The 17837-nt window shown below is 31.7% G+C and overlaps 1 protein-coding gene across 6 annotated transcripts in view; it reads left to right on the top strand.

Moving 5' to 3' along the window:
• Nucleotides 1–17837, top strand: part of LOC106878403 (STE20-related kinase adapter protein alpha) — a 45442-nt gene that overhangs the window by 13381 nt on the left and 14224 nt on the right. For 2 of the 6 annotated variants that reach the window (XM_014927604.1, XM_014927606.2), the window contains exons 2-4: nt 9711–9754; nt 17263–17337; nt 17611–17707. In XM_014927604.1, the coding sequence (XP_014783090.1) occupies nt 9711–9754; nt 17263–17337; nt 17611–17707 (216 nt within the window). Of the gene's footprint in view, nt 1–9710; nt 9755–13759; nt 13816–17262; nt 17338–17610; nt 17708–17837 lie in introns of all 6 variants that reach the window. The other 4 variants (XM_014927605.2, XM_014927609.2, XM_014927607.2 and 1 more) reach the window with 3 other exon arrangements.

Genomic DNA, 17837 nt, shown 5'->3' with positions numbered 1-17837 from the left:
ATATATATATATATATATATATATAATATCACTTTGCAACAAGAAGCTGACAGTTTATTTAAAGTGAGTATTTTTTGTAACCATCCGAACTCAGAAAAATTTTAAATTTGAGGTCAGATTAAAGAAAGAGTATTGACAATATTCGAAAGGAATAAAGAATCTGTAGAGTTTAGCTTGATTAAGTACTACAATAAAAGTAAAAGTTTTCACCTAGGCTTTGGAATAATCAGTTCAAGCAAGCTGAACTGTTGTCATTGCAATGACATTGGTTCAGCAAGGGATCCAAATAATAGAGGATTTCTGAAAGTCTAAGCTCAATTTATTTCCTGTGCTTTGACCAGGATTGAAATCATTTCTAATAATTGCTTTGTAGATTCCTATTTGAACCTAATGAATTAACACTTATTCAAGAGCTAAAAAGTGACTTGTGAGTAATTCATTGTCTCATACAAATCCCCTGCTACATTTGAAAGAATATATAGTGGTTTAAATTTTATCTCATGAATTAAAAGTCTGTTTTGGGTACAGAGAGAAGAGAAATGCTAATTGTTGTTGAAGGAAAACTTTATTGGAATTAATGAGAGAGATGAGGAAGAGGTAGAAAGTGTTACGTTTCTCTTAGATTTACTTTTTAATAAATACAGTGGTTTAGCATACTCATCTAGTGTAAGATGGAAATTAGTTTTATGCTTGATTTCCATACAACTTTTCTTTATGTTTATTTTGTCTTTTGGAATAATTCTATACTGATAATTGATGAGTTCAAAATATTGGAGAAAAGTATTCTGGAATAGATTTTGAGTGGAAAATTTGGGCATATTGTTTATTTAATGCAAAGCTGAAGATGGAATGCATAGTTTAGATTATGAGAAATTACTCCCAAATTATATTCCTCAATTAGCTTCTGTTGTTACTCAACTCTTTAATCTGTCTCTCTTTCCCACTAGGGACATATCCTATTCTTTGGAAACACACTACAGTGTGTCTCATTCCCTATTACAGTCACTTTCAACATCTCGAATGTTAAGGGGGCAGCCATTAACAACAATCTTCTTCAACACATGAAATCTCTCTTTCCTTCCCTAATTACCACTAGTATCATCATCATCATTTAACGTCTGCTTTCGATGCTGGCATGGGTTGGACGGTTTGACTGAGGACTGGTGAGGCAGAGGCTGCACCAGGCTCAATTTGATCTAGCAAAATTTCTACAGCTGGATGCTCTTCCTAATGCCAGCCACTCTGAGAGTGTAGTGTGTGCTTTTTATGTGCCACAGGCATGAGGGCCAGTCAAGTGATTCTGGCAGTGACCATGCTCAAAAGGTGTTTTTACGTGCTACCTGCATGGAAGCCAACCAGCAGCACTGGCAATGACCATGCTCAAATGTTGTTTTTCACGTGCCACTGGCACATGCTGCTAAGGTGACGCTGGCAACGATCACACTCGAATGGTGCTTTTCACATGTCACAGGCATGGGAGCCAATCTGTGGCCCTGGCAACGATCACGCTCAGATATGCTTCTTTTAACATTTCACTGGCATGAGTGCTAATCAGGCGGTACTGTCATCGGCCATGTCAGTGATTTTGATTTGTTTACACCTGCCTCAATAGGTCTTTGCAAGCAAGGTTTATTATCCAATGAATGAGGGGTATTCATAAATGGGCTGGTTACGCCCACTGGCATAGGTCATGAGCTTTGATCTCACTTGGCTTGCTGGGTCTTCTCAAGCACAGCATATCTCCAAAGGTCCCAGTCACTAGTCATTGCCTCGGTAAGCCCCAATGTTCGAAGGTTGTGCTTCACCACCTCATCCCAGGTTTTCCTGGGTCTACTTCTTCCACAGGTTCCCTCAACTGCTAGGGTGTGACACTTTTTCACACAGCTGTCCTCTTTCATTCACACACATGACCATACCAGCACAGTCGTCTCTCTTGCACATCACATCTGATGCTTCTTAAATCCAACTTTTCTCTCAGGGCGCTTACACTCTGTCATGTATGCACACTAACATACATCCAGCAGAGCATACTGGCTTCATTCCTTGCAAGCTTACACATGTCCTCATCAGGTACGGCCTATGTTTCACTGCCATGTAGCATGGTTGTTAGCACACATACGTCATACACTCTACCTTTTACTCTGAGCGAGACTCCCTTTCTCACCAGCAGCGGTAGGAGCTCTCTGAACTTTGCCCAGACTATTTTTATTCTAGCAGCTACACTTTCAGAGCATCCACTCCTGCTACTGACTTGGTCCCCTAGGTAATGGAAGCTATCAACTACTTCTAGTTTTTCTCCCTGGAATGTGACAGAAGCTGTTCTCTGCACATTTTCTGTGTTTATAGCACCTGAGCATTTGCCACATACAAAAACTATCTTCCCATTTAGCCTCCCTTTGATATTGCTGCACCTCCTATGTGTCCATAGCTTACACTGGGTACATCTTATGGAGTTTCTACCTATGCCTTTTCTACAAATCGAGCAGGATTTGTCTGCCTTCCTACTTATTAAGACTTTGGTTTTAGCTAGGTTGACTCTAAGGCCCTTTGATTCTAATCCTTGCTTCCACACCTGAAACTTCTCTAGTTCTGATAGTGACTCAGCAATTAGAGCAAGGTCATCAGCATAGAGGAGCTTCCAGGGGCATCCTGTCTTGAATTCCTCTGTTATTGCCTGGAGGACTATAATGAATAAGAGGGGGCTGAGGACTGATCCTTGGTGGACCTCTACCCCTACTCGGAATTCTTCAATGTACTTGTTGCCAAACCTCACCTTACTGACAGCATCCCTGTACATGGCTTGCACAGCTCTCCCTAACCATTCATCTATCCTTAGTTTCCTCATTGACCACCAGATAAGGGACCAGGGGACCCTGTCAAAGGCTTTCTCCATGTCAACGAAAGCCAGGTACAGAGGTTTAACTTTGGCTAGGTATTTCTCCTGCAGCTGTCTTACCAGAAATATAGCATCAGTGGTGCTTTTCCCTGCACGAACCCAAACTGCATCTCATCTATACTGACTTTCTCCCTAATTAGTTGGGCTACAACCTTCTCCGTGACCTTCATTACTTGATCCAATAACTTGATATCTCTGTAATTATTTGTATCTAAAGCATCACCTTTACCTTTGTAGCAGTTGACTATGGTGCTGCTACACCAGTCATTGGGTATGACTCCTTCATGTATCACCTGGTTAACTATACGGGTGACTAGGCTATAGCCAACACCACCAGATATTTTGAGCATGGCTTTTATAAAGCCAAATTTACTCAAGACCTACTCTGTCACTTAGCAGTGGGCCATTGCCTTTGAGAAATTAGATGAAACAGTAGTTGTACTTGATATCATCAAAATCATCTGTGTCTGATATATGAATCTGCTAGTAAAACTGCCTGCTTATTAGTACATCTGACTTTCATCTCTTGGATTGGTGGCTTGCTTCCTGTCAGATCACAGCATGTCCTAGCAAAGTTCTCTCTGACTCGCATTCTACCAACTCTGTTATACCCCAAGGTTATTTTGTCCTCCCACGTTCTACCTCCAACTCATGAATAGTCTATTTGCTGTCAATCCATCAGTGCATACTCCTCTGCATATCATACTACCCTTCATTCTTCTTTAACCTTCCTCATTCAAGTGTCAAACCTACACTATTTGAATGGAGAACTTAGAAACATTGTACAGTGATATCATGCCAATCTTGTCTCCACCAATACAAAGACTTATCCATATTGTGTTCCCATCTCATACTAACTACCAAGCCTAGTCTTTCTTTCTTTCTCACAACATCAGCCTGTTGAAATATCTTTCCTGCCAATTTTTTTCTTGCAAACTTACAATTATTTAAGTGGAACATTAATCATGTCAGTGAGGCCAATTCAATAAAAGTAAAAGCATTTTGTATAAGATAGAAAAGACTCTTTACTATAATAGAACATCTTTAATGAACAAGGATTCATTAATAAAATAAAGAAGTTTTCTCTGAACATTGTCCAGTCTGCAGGAATGAAAAGCATTGACTGTGTCAGTTTGGGCTTTGTAGTCAGTGAATTGTTTGGTTTGTTTTGACTCTAAATTGGAACCTACACTCTTAATAGTAGGTTGGCTAATGTGGTCTTCTGAAAAGACTATTACTGACAATATAGTAGGAATTGGATTTTGATTTATATGCTTCAGATAATTTTAATTCCAGACAACTTCACATCATGTGAGTCAAGACATTTCTATGTTCTATAAGTAAGAGTTAGATAATATTTATAGTGTTTACATACATCTGTTTTATCTGTGTAGAGTTATTTTTTTTTATCAAAGTATATCCATGTAATAATGTATGTGTAGAGTTGATTCAATTACATAGTCCTTAGATACATGTTATTTGAAGGGTGTGTAAGATTGAAGATCTTCTAAAATATGGTTACCTGTTTTGTTACAAAAGAAAAAAATGACAGTATTAATACATCAATAGAAGTAATTGTAGACCAGGATATTTTTCTTATTGTTCATTTGTTTGGAGAGAAAAGACAATGTAATTTTTTTGTTGTTGTACCTTCCATAACATAAATTAATTTTAGTTAACAAATAAAGTGCAACGGATCATGATCGTGGCTGTCAGGCACAGGTCAACAGGCCACAATCCTGGCCCAGATAGATGCATTTAATTTATGGGCATTTGTTGGGGTCTAATGTCACTCAGACACTCCAATATCCCCCAGAATGCAAGAGGACTAATAGTTCAACTAATGACTTTTCAAATGATGTAAAACTTGCCACCATTATTATACGAAGAAGATATTTTAACTATTTTTTTTTGTTTTTTGTGTGTGCATTGTAGTCTCATTTTCATAAAATGTGCTCAGCAGTCTAGTGCTTTATAGGTTAATGCAAAAATAAAATCATTTTTAAGAGTCAGGAATTTTGTTTTTTTAATTTTTATCCTCTTATTGTAGAGAATTTCCTTCATTCAGAATCTTTCTATTTCATGAAGTTTTAATATGGCAGGGAATGTCCTAATTTTAAAAAATATTTAAGACATTTATAATCTATGTTTGTAACAGTATATTAAAATACAAAAATCATAATTACCTACAATTTTTTTTTCAAGGAATGTAGAAACTCCTTATATTTTTGCATTTTTGAATTTGTGTCCCATTTCTATAAAATATTTTCCATTGTTGGAGTTAAGTGTAAAGTCTTCAACATGAGATTTTTTTTATTATTTCATGTTCAATGGAATTTGTGTTTAAATGTAGTAGTAAGGCTCCCACCTACCTACCTTAATCTTATTTAGCAGCTATGGTTGGCTGGCAAGGATGTTTGAACATGTGTCATGCTACATTTGTTCTACTCATTAACTCTTAGTTTCCTGTAAGGCAGTCCTGAAATGCACAATATCAAAAGAATTGTACTAATGTTATTTACATTCATTTTGAAGCTGGCGAGGAATCCTCAAATGTAAGGGAGAAAACTGTAATCCCTTCTGCTCTCATTTACTTTTGTAACAGAATTGTTATCAGGCTAGTTTTTGACTAAGAAAATTTTCTACAGGTTAAGAGTTAAAAAGGCATTAAACTTATGCTAGCAATCCTAAATTTGTAGAACCATCATAACTCTGAAAAAATAAATATAAAAGAAATTGTGAAGAGCAAAGGCATATTTCTGTAGAATTTTAGGCAATACTATCTTATTTGCTTCTTTTTATTTATTACAGGAATAGCTTAGTTGGTGAATGTTGTGCATTTAAACTCAGGCTTGTAAACTGAAATTTAGTAAAAAAAAAAATATTGAATTTAGTCACACTTTCAAAAATTGTGAGCTGGAAAAATTTTAAATAGAAATGCTTTCGCTATTTAATTAAGCATGACTTTTGTTGATTTGGTGTAAACTATGGCAAGTGGTTAACTAACTTCCTTGGTGGAAGCAGTCTGATGTATTTTTGTCAAGTATTAGAAAACTATTGAATGTATACTGTGAGGACTTGATTGGAGTAGTTTCATCCATTAAATATATCCCTTTAAGTTACTTTTAGAATGAGATAATTGCTTTTCACCATTTTTTGGCACTTGCAAATATAATTTATTCCTGAAAGTAAAATTGAACTATCAAGAGCACAGCTTGTAAATGTTATGTTCTTAATTTCTACAGGTGTAGATTTATTGCAAATGATTTTTATGAAAATATTTGGAGGAATATGTGAAGATATACTTTAAATGTGAAATTTGTTAATTGTTTTGAAGAGTAATATAGAAGAATAGTGAAATAAAGTTTTTGCATATTTGAATATTTTCACTAGAAAAGGCTGTATCATAGTTACAGTCACACTTTTTTTATGTTTTCTCCTTTGTTTTAGTAGAAATCAACATAACTGGGATAGTATTTTTGGTTGATTTGTTTGTATAAGTAAATGTTTATGCAACAGTTAAAAGCAAATCATACTATTAACCTTTTAGACAATGAAGGGGGTCCTCTATTTTAGGGGCAAGGAGCTTTTTTTAATACTAGAAGTGAATTTTTAGTGTATTAGAACTTTTGGGAATGATGCATGTTGGGAAAACTAATGCTTTGGTCTAAAGGCTAAGATGTTTTTTTAAATTTTATATTTATTTATTTATTTTTTTGCATCTGTTTATTTTATCCCCCTTAAATATAGGTTTCAGATACTTTGACATGGAACTAAGCAACAATAGTCTTCATTTGTGATTCATTTCAATTTTTAAAAGATATTAGTAACAACAGTAATCAACAGGTTGAAAATAGAATATAGGAGGACAAAATGCTGCTAAGCATTTTGTCTGATGTTATGCTCTGAGGTCAACTTTGCCTTTCATTCTTTCAGAGTTGATAAATTAAGTACCAGTCAAGCACTGGAGTTGCCCCTTGCCCCAAATTTCAGGCTTTGTGCTTATAGTAGAAAGGATTATTTTTAAAATGTAAAATCTGAAATTTTATCTTAATTCAGCTACCTATTTTTTTTTTTTTGCTACAGTTTTCTGATATTAGATGGTATCTTTCTTGAGTTTAGGGTCATCTTGAAGATGTTTATTAATTCTTATAAGGATATTCAGTAATGTATATCACCAGTGTTCAAATTCCAGTTTGGTGTTCCACCACTGAGTTTTGTTTCCTTTTTCAAGCTTGGTTTGCACTGATGTTGAAATTCTTCCTTACTTTTCTCTTTACATAGTTTACTGTCAATAGTGGAATACACCCAATTGTTCTTCAGTTGGGAGGCTGAACTCTTGTTTGCTATACCATTATGAAATGCATCTTGTGATAAACCTTGGATTATTGATTATTAAAATAAACAATGGCATACTGGACTTTACATTGGAAAACTTTGCTTGTGACTTTTACTTGACTTAAGTGTATCCCATTAGTGAAGGCTAGTTTCTGTTAGCGCTGTAGTATGGAGACATATATATTGTATAGTGTCTTTTTAATTGGTATGTTATTGTTTTACTCTTTTGTTGGTTTCAGTTATTGAACTGCAACATCTTCTTCAGGAGTTTATCCAATCATGTTAACTGCAGTACTTATTTTACTGATATCTATTTGTTGAACTGTTAAGTTACATGCATCATAAGCACTTGTTTTCAGACTGGTGTAAACATAACTACTGACACACACACATACATGTGTGTGTGTGTGTGTGTAACGGTGTACAGACATGTAATCTTTGATAAATATACTGTTTACATCTGCCAAATTCCTTTTAAATAGTACTAGTCAACCCAAAGGTATAATAGAAGACACTAACTCAGTGTGACATGCACTGGGATTGAACCTGGAATAATGTGGTTGTGAAGCAAATTTTTTAGCCATGCTGCAGTGTCTGTGCTTGTGGTAAAAAATTTTCTGAAGTTGTACAATTTTGACATTGAAGATATTTTCTCAGGATCAGAATGTCACAAATCTGAAGAAGCAGCATCAGCCTTTTAACATTCAGATTATTCTGCCAAAAGTAAGGCTTATCTATTCACACTGTTTTGAATTAAACATGCATTACTTTTAGCTTTGAGATTTTGATGAGGTAACTGTTAATTTTTAGAATGATATTGTAAGGCTGGTGTGAGAGGCCAGATCTGGCCAGTTTGAACATACAACATCTGGAATATTTTGGCCAGTTATGGCTGGTTTAAATGCTAAAGATTAAGCAATAAGTTTTTGGATTAAAAACAATTGTTACATTCTAGGACATTTTTTTTTTCCACATAAATAAATAAACTGCATATTTTAAAATTGTTTGTTCAGCTAGTTTCATCTATTGCTACTTTCTTCTTGTTTAAAACTTCAGGTCAGCTTTGATTGAGCAGATCTATGATCAAAGGTGTAGTTGTTCCAATTAAGACCATCTCCTCTTTTCTTCAGACATATTATAACAATAACTATTCCATCTAATGTGTACTTTCTTGTATCCTTAAGAGATGGAAATAAACATATACGTTTTCATTTCTTCAGCAATGTATTTCTTTTATATCTTCCTTTTCATGAATATTAAGATAAAAGGGAAATTTATTTTGCCGTATCCAAATAATTCTAAATTAGATATTTGAAAAAAATAAATGGTACCATGAATTAAAATTGAAAAAAAAAAATGAAATAATATTGAATAATGTTAAGACAAAAAATGTCTTTATGCCAGCATGTTTGTTAACTGTAAGAAAGTAGCCTTAAATTTTAGCTATAGTTTCAGCTATTCATATTAGATTCTATCTTGCATGATTTCTTTAGTATGCATCTGAACAGAGTATTAGTGACTTCAAAGGTTTACTCTAACAATGTGTTTGTATGTTTTGTGTCTATACATTTAAACTGAATAGCATAGTGCATTCTTAGAATATTACTGTACACTCTCAGAAATTTATTTATCAACACACGTATACATACACATAGACACCCAGATATACTGCCAACCAACTTTGAAAGGTTATCATAATTTCTAGTTGTGTATAACACTGGTTCTCAAACTGACAAATATTATTTATTACCTCCACTAAAAAGAAAAAAAAAATAGTGAAAATCTTTGCACCAACTCCTAGTGATGAGAAGGCAAAATAGAATCTGCATCCTTATAATTCTTTCTTCATCATGGTGTTAGGCAATTTAAATCATCTTAATTTTATGAAACACAGCAATTTGTCCTCCCACCTTCAGTCCATACTGCCCCCATGAGAAACATTTATCTCTCTAAGTCTAACACTTCATCAATCCTTCATAGAATAAAATAAGCATTTCAGTTAGGCTTTTAGTAAGCCTTTTAATTCAATAAATTTATCGATCCTTCATTTTATTTTTAAATAGTTTAAGTGATAATTTCTAAATATTTTTAGATGCATTACATACTATGATAGTTTGTCTTGTCTCTCTTGGAATTGTTTATAGAATATTTCGAATGATCTGGATCAATTTCTGATTTGACTTAAGCATTCCAAATGTAAGGTCATCATTTGAATATGTCAGAGGATAATTTTTATTGAAATACAGTCACAATACTCTTAATGTAGATGGCATTGTGTATCCAATTGACTTTCTTAATTATTTATACAGAATTGTAAAATTACAACAGTAAAACTTCAAAATTTCTTTTCCTTAACTTTGTTTTATTTTCTTTTCTTTCTTTTTTTCTTTGTATTAACTGACATCAAAGACACAAACATTTTTCACAGGGCTTTTTGTAACTACTCTGATTATGTGATTATTATCATATATTTTAGATATTGCTTTATGCAATTTGGAGATGTTGGAATTTTTCTCAACAGTGAGTACAATTTGGAAATGCTTTTTGTTTGAGAATTAATAATGCTAGATGTGATTAAAATAAATCTGATCACCATTACTAACCTGAAGATTTTAAGCAGTTTGTTCCTTCAGACAACGTAGTGTACTAACTTAAATATGGCAGTCACTTTAGACATACGTAGTTTGCACACATTTCACTCCAGCTAAACTTTGCTTCTGAAATATTTGGGCACTGTTTTTACCATGTGTTGGTATTATTTTACTTGTTATGAACAATACTCTGGTGCAACAGTAGGTACTTCACAAACTAGTTTTATAGTCCTGCTTTAATTCCCAGTTAGAAGTTTTACCTATTTCGTAAATGTCCTTGAAAAAAAATGACTATCACTCTCAATATTGTTTTGCCTATATAAATATGGGGCATAATATTAATGTAAGCAATTATTATTAGGAATATTTATGTTGAACACAAGCTCTGTAGGATTGAATTTCATTCCTCTATGTTCTGAGTTTAGATTCTCACAAGGTTAATTGATTAAGCTTTTCATTCCACCAGGGTTGATAAAAAGATATATCAGTAACCATATTTCTGTTGAGATGCACTGCTTTGTTGAAAATAATGAAGAATTTAGTAAAATAACTTTGTCTTTATTAATTTGGTGTTTGGAATTTAACTTTACATAAAACTTTAATGGAAACTTTTAATTTAAAATAAGAAGTTTTCATTATAGAACCAAAGGTAGTCTTAGGCAAGTTGATATCAAAAGTATTCCTGATTGACCAAATTCTCTCTCTCTTTAAGAACTGGTCTTGTGCCTAATTACAAAAAAAAAAATAATAATAATAATAATATAATTCAATAGCTATAGTATTGTGTAAGCTAGGGGAGATGCCTAAGCTGATGAATTGAGATCTTATAGACTCTGGTAACATAGCTATAGAGTCACAAAATATATTGACCTTTTTTTTTTTTAACCTAAAGAAATCATTAATATAGGGAGCCCCAAGTTGCTAGGATCAATCCTTGATAAATCAGTTTGACCCCTGCTTGTATAAAGTTTACGTATGTTGTTAATGCCTATGAAGCTCTCAAATTCCCATTTCTCAACCACCTAAAATCCTATGTTTTGTTATAATAATTTTATTGTGATAAAATGCCTTGTATCCACTGCTAGAATAAACATTCTGTGCAATTGAAATCGCCATGTACACAAGAAATTGTCATTATTGTTTAAGGCAGTGAGCTGGTAGGATTGTTAACATGTCTAACAAACTGCATAGTGGCATTTCTCCTAGTTTTTAAAATTCCGAGTTCAAATTCTTATTCCCTTCTCCTAAAATTGCTAGCCTTATTTCAAAGCTTGAAATAATGATTATTATTATTATTATTATTGTGATCTGAATGCTGTCAGGGATGAATTTTCCTTTCGTCTTTCCTGAATTAAAAAAAATTAGTATCAGTTAAGTTCTCTTGTTATTTCCCAAAATTTGCTTTGTGTCCACATTAGAAACCCTTATTATTAATCACAAAATATATTTTATATTTTAATTTAGCTTTATAGTTGAATATCTTATATAATTTGACTTAAATGGTGCATTTTAGATATTTGGGAGAGAAAAAAATCCCATCCCATTAATATCATCTTGAAAGAAAGACTAAGTCTTAGAGAAAACACATTGCATTTTTAAAGCCTACATGAAGCACATTTTTTCTAAAACAATCTCAGAGTAAATAAAAATACACAAACAGTTTATTTTGAACTTCATTGCATGATCACTGAGCATTTAGCCAATTGCTTTAAGTATAATCTCATTATAAAAATGTAACATTGATAATAATTTAATTACAATAAATAGAAGACTTTATGAAATTTTCTTATATTTGTTCATGCAGTCAAAATGTTTTATGAAAGGAATTGTTTTGATATTGATTCTAATAAGGCCTTATATTAATAAAGCTCTTACAAAGAAATTATCTTTATAAGATCTGGCATTTTGTCATGAATTTTGAGTACATTTATTTATAATTGTTGAAGATTAATTTATGCATTATTCCTTCTTTGATTTATGGGCAGAGAGAATGTTTTTTTTTCTTCTTTTTTTTTTCATGAATTCTTGTACATGTTTGTAGATAGATGCTTTAAATATATAGACACATACCATAACAAATATATAGATATTAACCATATACATATTTAGAGATATACCATAATAAATGTTTATCAACATTCATTTTTTTTTTATTTATAATTTGTTTAGGAATTATATTTTTCACTTTGTAATTTTATCACTTGGAAAATATTTACTTTCCAAAATATGGAGTATAATGAATTTATTTCATTAACACTTTAGAACAAGGAGAAGTCTTTCTTAGTTTGTTGAGTAAATGAAAAGAGCTTGGGATATCAGCATCTTAATAAAACACCTAACAAATAAGAAATTCTATTTTTATTCAAGAAATTATATGTATGTATTTACACAAATATTCATATAGGTATGGTTTTGTGTAAAAATTGGGCTCTATTTTCAGTTTTCTCCATATTTAGAATTCTAAATTGTTCAAATCTTACAAACATTAATGAAGGGGATGACACTGCAGCACCAGCATGGCCTTTGCTATAATGGCTAAAGCAAGTGAAATAACTGTTTTAAATTTATCTGTGATAATTATGGATTTTTTGCATTGTGACAATAAACATCTTGATGTAGTTGTTAGAGCCATTTGTACTCCGCTTAAGACTTATATTACTAACTACTATTTTTTATGTTTGCCAATATTTTTAATAGTCATCTGAAAATAAAATGTATTGCATTTTTCTCCTACTCTCTCATTGAATGCATTGCTTTTTTCTCCTACACTCTCTAACTCAATCCTGACTACTGTTCTGACAGCAGAAAAGTTATTTGATTTTAATTAGTGTAGTTGAAGTTGCCAGACTGTGAAAGATATATTTAGATTGAATTATTCAGTATGAAGTAAAACTTCTGCTGGTGTTTTCTAAATTTCTTCTTATTTATTCACTTTAAGGTTTATCAGGTATTAGTAATATAGACTAAAATCAGTAGTTTTTGCGTTTTTTAGTAGAAAGCAAAATTCAATCAAATTATATCATTTCCATTTTTCCCTTCCTATGGTAATTTTTTTTTCTTTTTAATATTATTGAAACATAGACATTGGCATAAACTTCAATTGTTATTGGCACTAGTAAATTCTGCTGCTAATTTAATAATGCCTATAAACTGTCTTCCTATAATTTTGATTCTTTGTAAAAACAAAAAAAACAAAAATCATGAAATATGATGACAAGTATTTGAATTGGCACTATCCATATACTACATTTCAAATAGTTTGGTTGGTGTCAATTTTGTATTTAAACTGAAAATTCCCTAGGTCATTAATTCATATTTGGGTTGGTCATTTTTAGAATATTTACTAATGGAAAGCTATTGTAAACTTTAGTCTCTATTTAAATTAAACTAAGTTATTTCAAAAGTTGCAAATATAGAATTGTTTATTTAAGATATAGAATAAGATGTGTTAGTTCAATACCTGGTAATATTACTAGACATGTATTGGGAGAAAAAAACTGGTTGAAATTCATAAATAGATATAAACATGTTAATGGTCCAAAGGTATTCAAAAATATCAAGAATATCCATTTGAAGCTTCTATAGTTGCAACTAACAAGAATGTTTAGTGCTTAAAATTTCAAGTTTTGTATTGATAATTTTTTTATAATGTAGAATATTCTTTCAACGTTTGACATTTTATAATTGAATTAACCAACTGGACCTGAGTTTTGAGTGATTGGATGAGATTGTTGTTAGTCTAGAAGATTTATTCAACTGCTGTTGTTGAATAAATGATCAGTTAATAAAATTACTGAAACTTGAGCATTAATAGGAAAATAAGTATCAAGAACACGTTTTTCTCTGCTGACAAGCTGGTGAAGTATTTTGCCATTTAATAGTGCCTTTAGATTTAGTGTCAGATATTATTAAAGTAAGAAGTCTTCATTTTCAGAATTTCCAGGATTTTGTTTGGTAGTGCTTGCTGGCTGACCATAAATGTCTTTTTTGGTGAGTATCATGCCAACATGTAACTGTTTAAAAAAATGCATTGGTAGCAACATTTTACTACTAATACCAGTGTTAAATATTCTAACATTTTAATTCTTATCTTAATAATCAAGAAAAAAATTTTAATTCCAGGATAAATTTTATGTATAAAAGTAAATAAGAGTATTAATGTAACTTTGAGGACATTGAATTGACAAAATTGTTAAAGCATTGGACAAAATGCTTTATGATATGTCTCATTACAATCCAAGTTCAAATCTTGTTGAGGTCAGTTTGCTTTTTATTATTGCAGGGTTGATAAAATGAAGTTCTAGTCAAGTACTGGGATTGATATAATTAACTATACTCACCCCACAAATATCTGGCCTTGTACCTGAAGTATAGCTAGTATATTACTAAATTTATATTAAAAACTCATCCTATCATAAATATTAAAAGATACTTAGTACCTTTTGTCTTAAGAATATGCTAAATAGTGAGACAAATGACATAAAATTACTGAATAAGGAAATTGAACCATTTCTATTATTCATTGTAATTGGATATTAGAGAACTGAAAGTCTGTATGAATGAAGGTTTTTGGTAGTTATCTAATGGATTGTCTATATCTATCTATTTTTGTATGATACTTAATATTTTGCCTGTCTAAAGCATTTTCATAAGTTTGTTCAAAACATCCATGCTTGTTTTCAGACTTTTATGTTCTCAATAATATAAAGCTTTCCTTTCATAAGTCCCATGTTACTCTGGTGGTTGAAGAAAATAAGGAATATGTATAATATATGATGCATGGACACCAGGTGAATATATCCTGTGTATTACATGTGATACACAGAAGAGGCAAAGGGCTAAACAGGTTGTGTCATCATAATTTAACATCTGTTTTCCATGCTGACATGGGCTTGATGGTTTGACCAGAGCTGAAGAGCTGTGCCAGGCTCCAGTTGTCAGTTTTTGCATGGTTTCTACTGCTGGATGCCCTTCCTATCACCAGCCACTTTACAAAATGTACTAAATACATTTTATGTGACACCAGCATAGGTGATTTTTACATGGCACTGGCACAGGTGCTTGATGGTTCTAGAGTGGTGAGCTGGCAGAATCATTAGCATACCTGGCAAAAGGCTTAGCAGCATTTCATCCATCTTTATGTTCTGAGGTCAACTTTGCCTTTCACCCTTTCAGGGTCAATAAAATAAGTGCCAGTTGAGCACTGAGGTTGATGTAATTAATTTACCAAACTTGCTGGCATTGTGTCAAATTTTGAAACCGTATATGATGTTTCCGTGTTAATCATGATACTTAAAGATGGTTGTGCATTAAGTGTTCAGAAAATATTGGATAATTGTGTAACAACATATAATGAAATATTTAGATAGGTCATGTGGCAGGGAAACATAGCTAGTTTGAATGTGTAAATGAAATGTAATACATTCCAATTTAGGTAAGGCAAGTACATGCAAATGATCAATGGAAGTGTTGTGCTTAAAGAAAAGCGAGAAGTAGTCAAAAATTGGGAGTATTTGCTCTGCATGTTGCTAAACTTTCAGGATATTAAATACAAGTTCCAATTCTAATGGTAGAGAATTTACAGATTAACTCCATGGAATTTTGAATAGTTTGTGGATGTGCAGAAACAGGTTGGAAATATAATGACACTTGCTTTTGGTATATTTATTGTTAGGTATTGTTTTATATATCATGATTTTTTTTATTAATCACTAATTTATATATTACTATGTATTTTTAACTTTTTAAATTACGTTGTGATTCTATCTTCAATATGGGTGCACACTTATCTGCATAATCTGTACAGTGGATGTCATGCATGACAAGTGAAATGACAAAATATAGACATTGCATAAAAACATTTTTTTTAAACAACTTAAAAATGAAGGTATGTATATGAAACATATTTTAAGATTGTGTAAAAAAAAAAAAAGATAAAAGCTTTATACCAGTATATGTGATTTTATCAGGTTACTGTGTTTGTATGTAATATAAATATTTGGTAAGGAACTCAGAGTAGGAACAATGAAGCTTTAGCTTCTATCAAATGAATCTCTGTTAAATGATATTCATTTGTAACAACAATTTCAGTGTGAAAAAGAACAAATACAGGCAAATGTGATAACCTTTACATATGTAATGGTTTGCACAGTTAATCTATATTTCTGCTTCTCTCATGAAATTGTTAATGTTCTGAATAGATTTTTTTCCTGTTTTCCCCTCTCCAATCTGACTTCTCAAAATGTTTAGTTCAGTTGGTTAATATATTTTGTGATGTTGTGGTAGTCCATTTATCATGAAAAAATTTTGTTTGTAGTATGAATGAGTATACTTGATATTCTATTCTTAAAGAAAACAAAACCTGGTTTTGTTTAAAATTCTTAAAATTTTTCACTGTTCAACAGCTGTTGTCCACTATTCTTACAAATGCCAATAAGTTGAAATATATCTCAGGGGCTGGTTTACAATGTACAAAATACTACTAAAATTACATTTTTCTTGCCAATATCCTTGAAAGTCATTTTTATTATTTTATATTTTAAAACTAAACATTTCAATATTACTTCTGAAAGGTATTAAATCAAATATCTATTGAAGCATATATTTAGTTTCTTATAAGTTATTATTGTAGCTTCCAAGTATTAATAGTTTTGATTGAGAGATTCTTAAAGAAGCTTAAAATAGTGTTTTTCTATTTTTCTTTAAGCATTTTATATAATATATATCAAGTCATAAATAAATAGATACTCACTTAGTAAAAAAAAATTGTTCTTCAAGTTTTAAAAGAGTGCCAGGGATTTTATGAGTAATACATATGAATTCAGTTACGCCTTGGTTGCTAATTGTATGACCTTTTAAGAAAAAGACATCTGATTAAAAATGTGAAAAAACAAATTTAATTTAAAACCCGTTTAAGGAAAATATCAGTAAAGATCTATTTGTATATGTTCATTTTACTTTTTACTTTTTTCTGTGAGTTGCAAAAAGGCTACATATTAAATATTTGAAGGTGTTTCTTAAGTGTATGCCATTCATGGTAATATGCAATTTGATTGCTTTAAATTGTATATTTTACTCAAAGGTAAAATAGAATATTTATGTTTGAGGTCATTAGCCATGATTTCATCCTTGATATTGTTCTACATATATAGCCCACATATATTTGTCTACAAATCAAGAGTTGGGATGATGGAAATAAATGAGATCTGTTTACTGTGACTAATTCCATGGCAATAATGACTATTAAGAACAAATCATACTGATAGATACAAAAAAATATCTACAAATGAAAGACATTGCAGTTTTGTTAAAATATATAAAGGGTTTGTTTACTCATTTCACAAGGTTTGTATTTCTTTTTTTAAAAAATTTGACAGCCCTCATCTTGTTTATTCTTTGCTTGTAAGAATAGAAGATTATTTTTTATCTACATTTCAGCACTGTGCATGCACAAAGGCACGAGTAGGAGATTCACCTGTTTCAGCACCTTTTGATCGTGATCTACAATATCCAGTAAGTTATCTTTCTTCATTTTTTTTCAGCAATAGTTTAATGTTTGTGTTAAAGACTCTGAAGTCCTACTCTAACAATTATCCTCCTATTAAGAGGCTGTATTCTGACATGCTTCACAATGTAATATATTCTGTCTTTAGACCAAGTGTATTTTTCTACTTCCATTATGCTGTCTTGTTGAAACCTCCAATGTCTAAAGGCTGCTTTTTGTATTTTTTTTTTTAAGCCATAAAATGTTATTGTAAAACTTGGCGAGTCAATTATTTATTTCAGTCAAATGAGAACCAACTGGAGGCCTCTCCAGAAAACAATGCAGAAATGGTGAAGTATGAACCAAATTGGTCACATTACACATTATACTCCTTAATAGGTAAGAAACATAACTGGATAGCATTTTGTTTTTTTATTTTGATTTTTCTAAAGTACCAAATAAATATGTCAGCCCATTATACCAGTGTCATACAAATGGTACCCGTGAAAACATGCCATGCCTGTATATA

Source organism: Octopus bimaculoides, chromosome 6, assembly GCF_001194135.2.
Source record: "Octopus bimaculoides isolate UCB-OBI-ISO-001 chromosome 6, ASM119413v2, whole genome shotgun sequence".
NCBI lineage: Eukaryota > Metazoa > Mollusca > Cephalopoda > Octopoda > Octopodidae > Octopus > Octopus bimaculoides.
The sequence above is the reverse complement of the archived record's forward strand: the minus strand, read 5'-3'. Positions and strand labels throughout refer to the sequence as shown.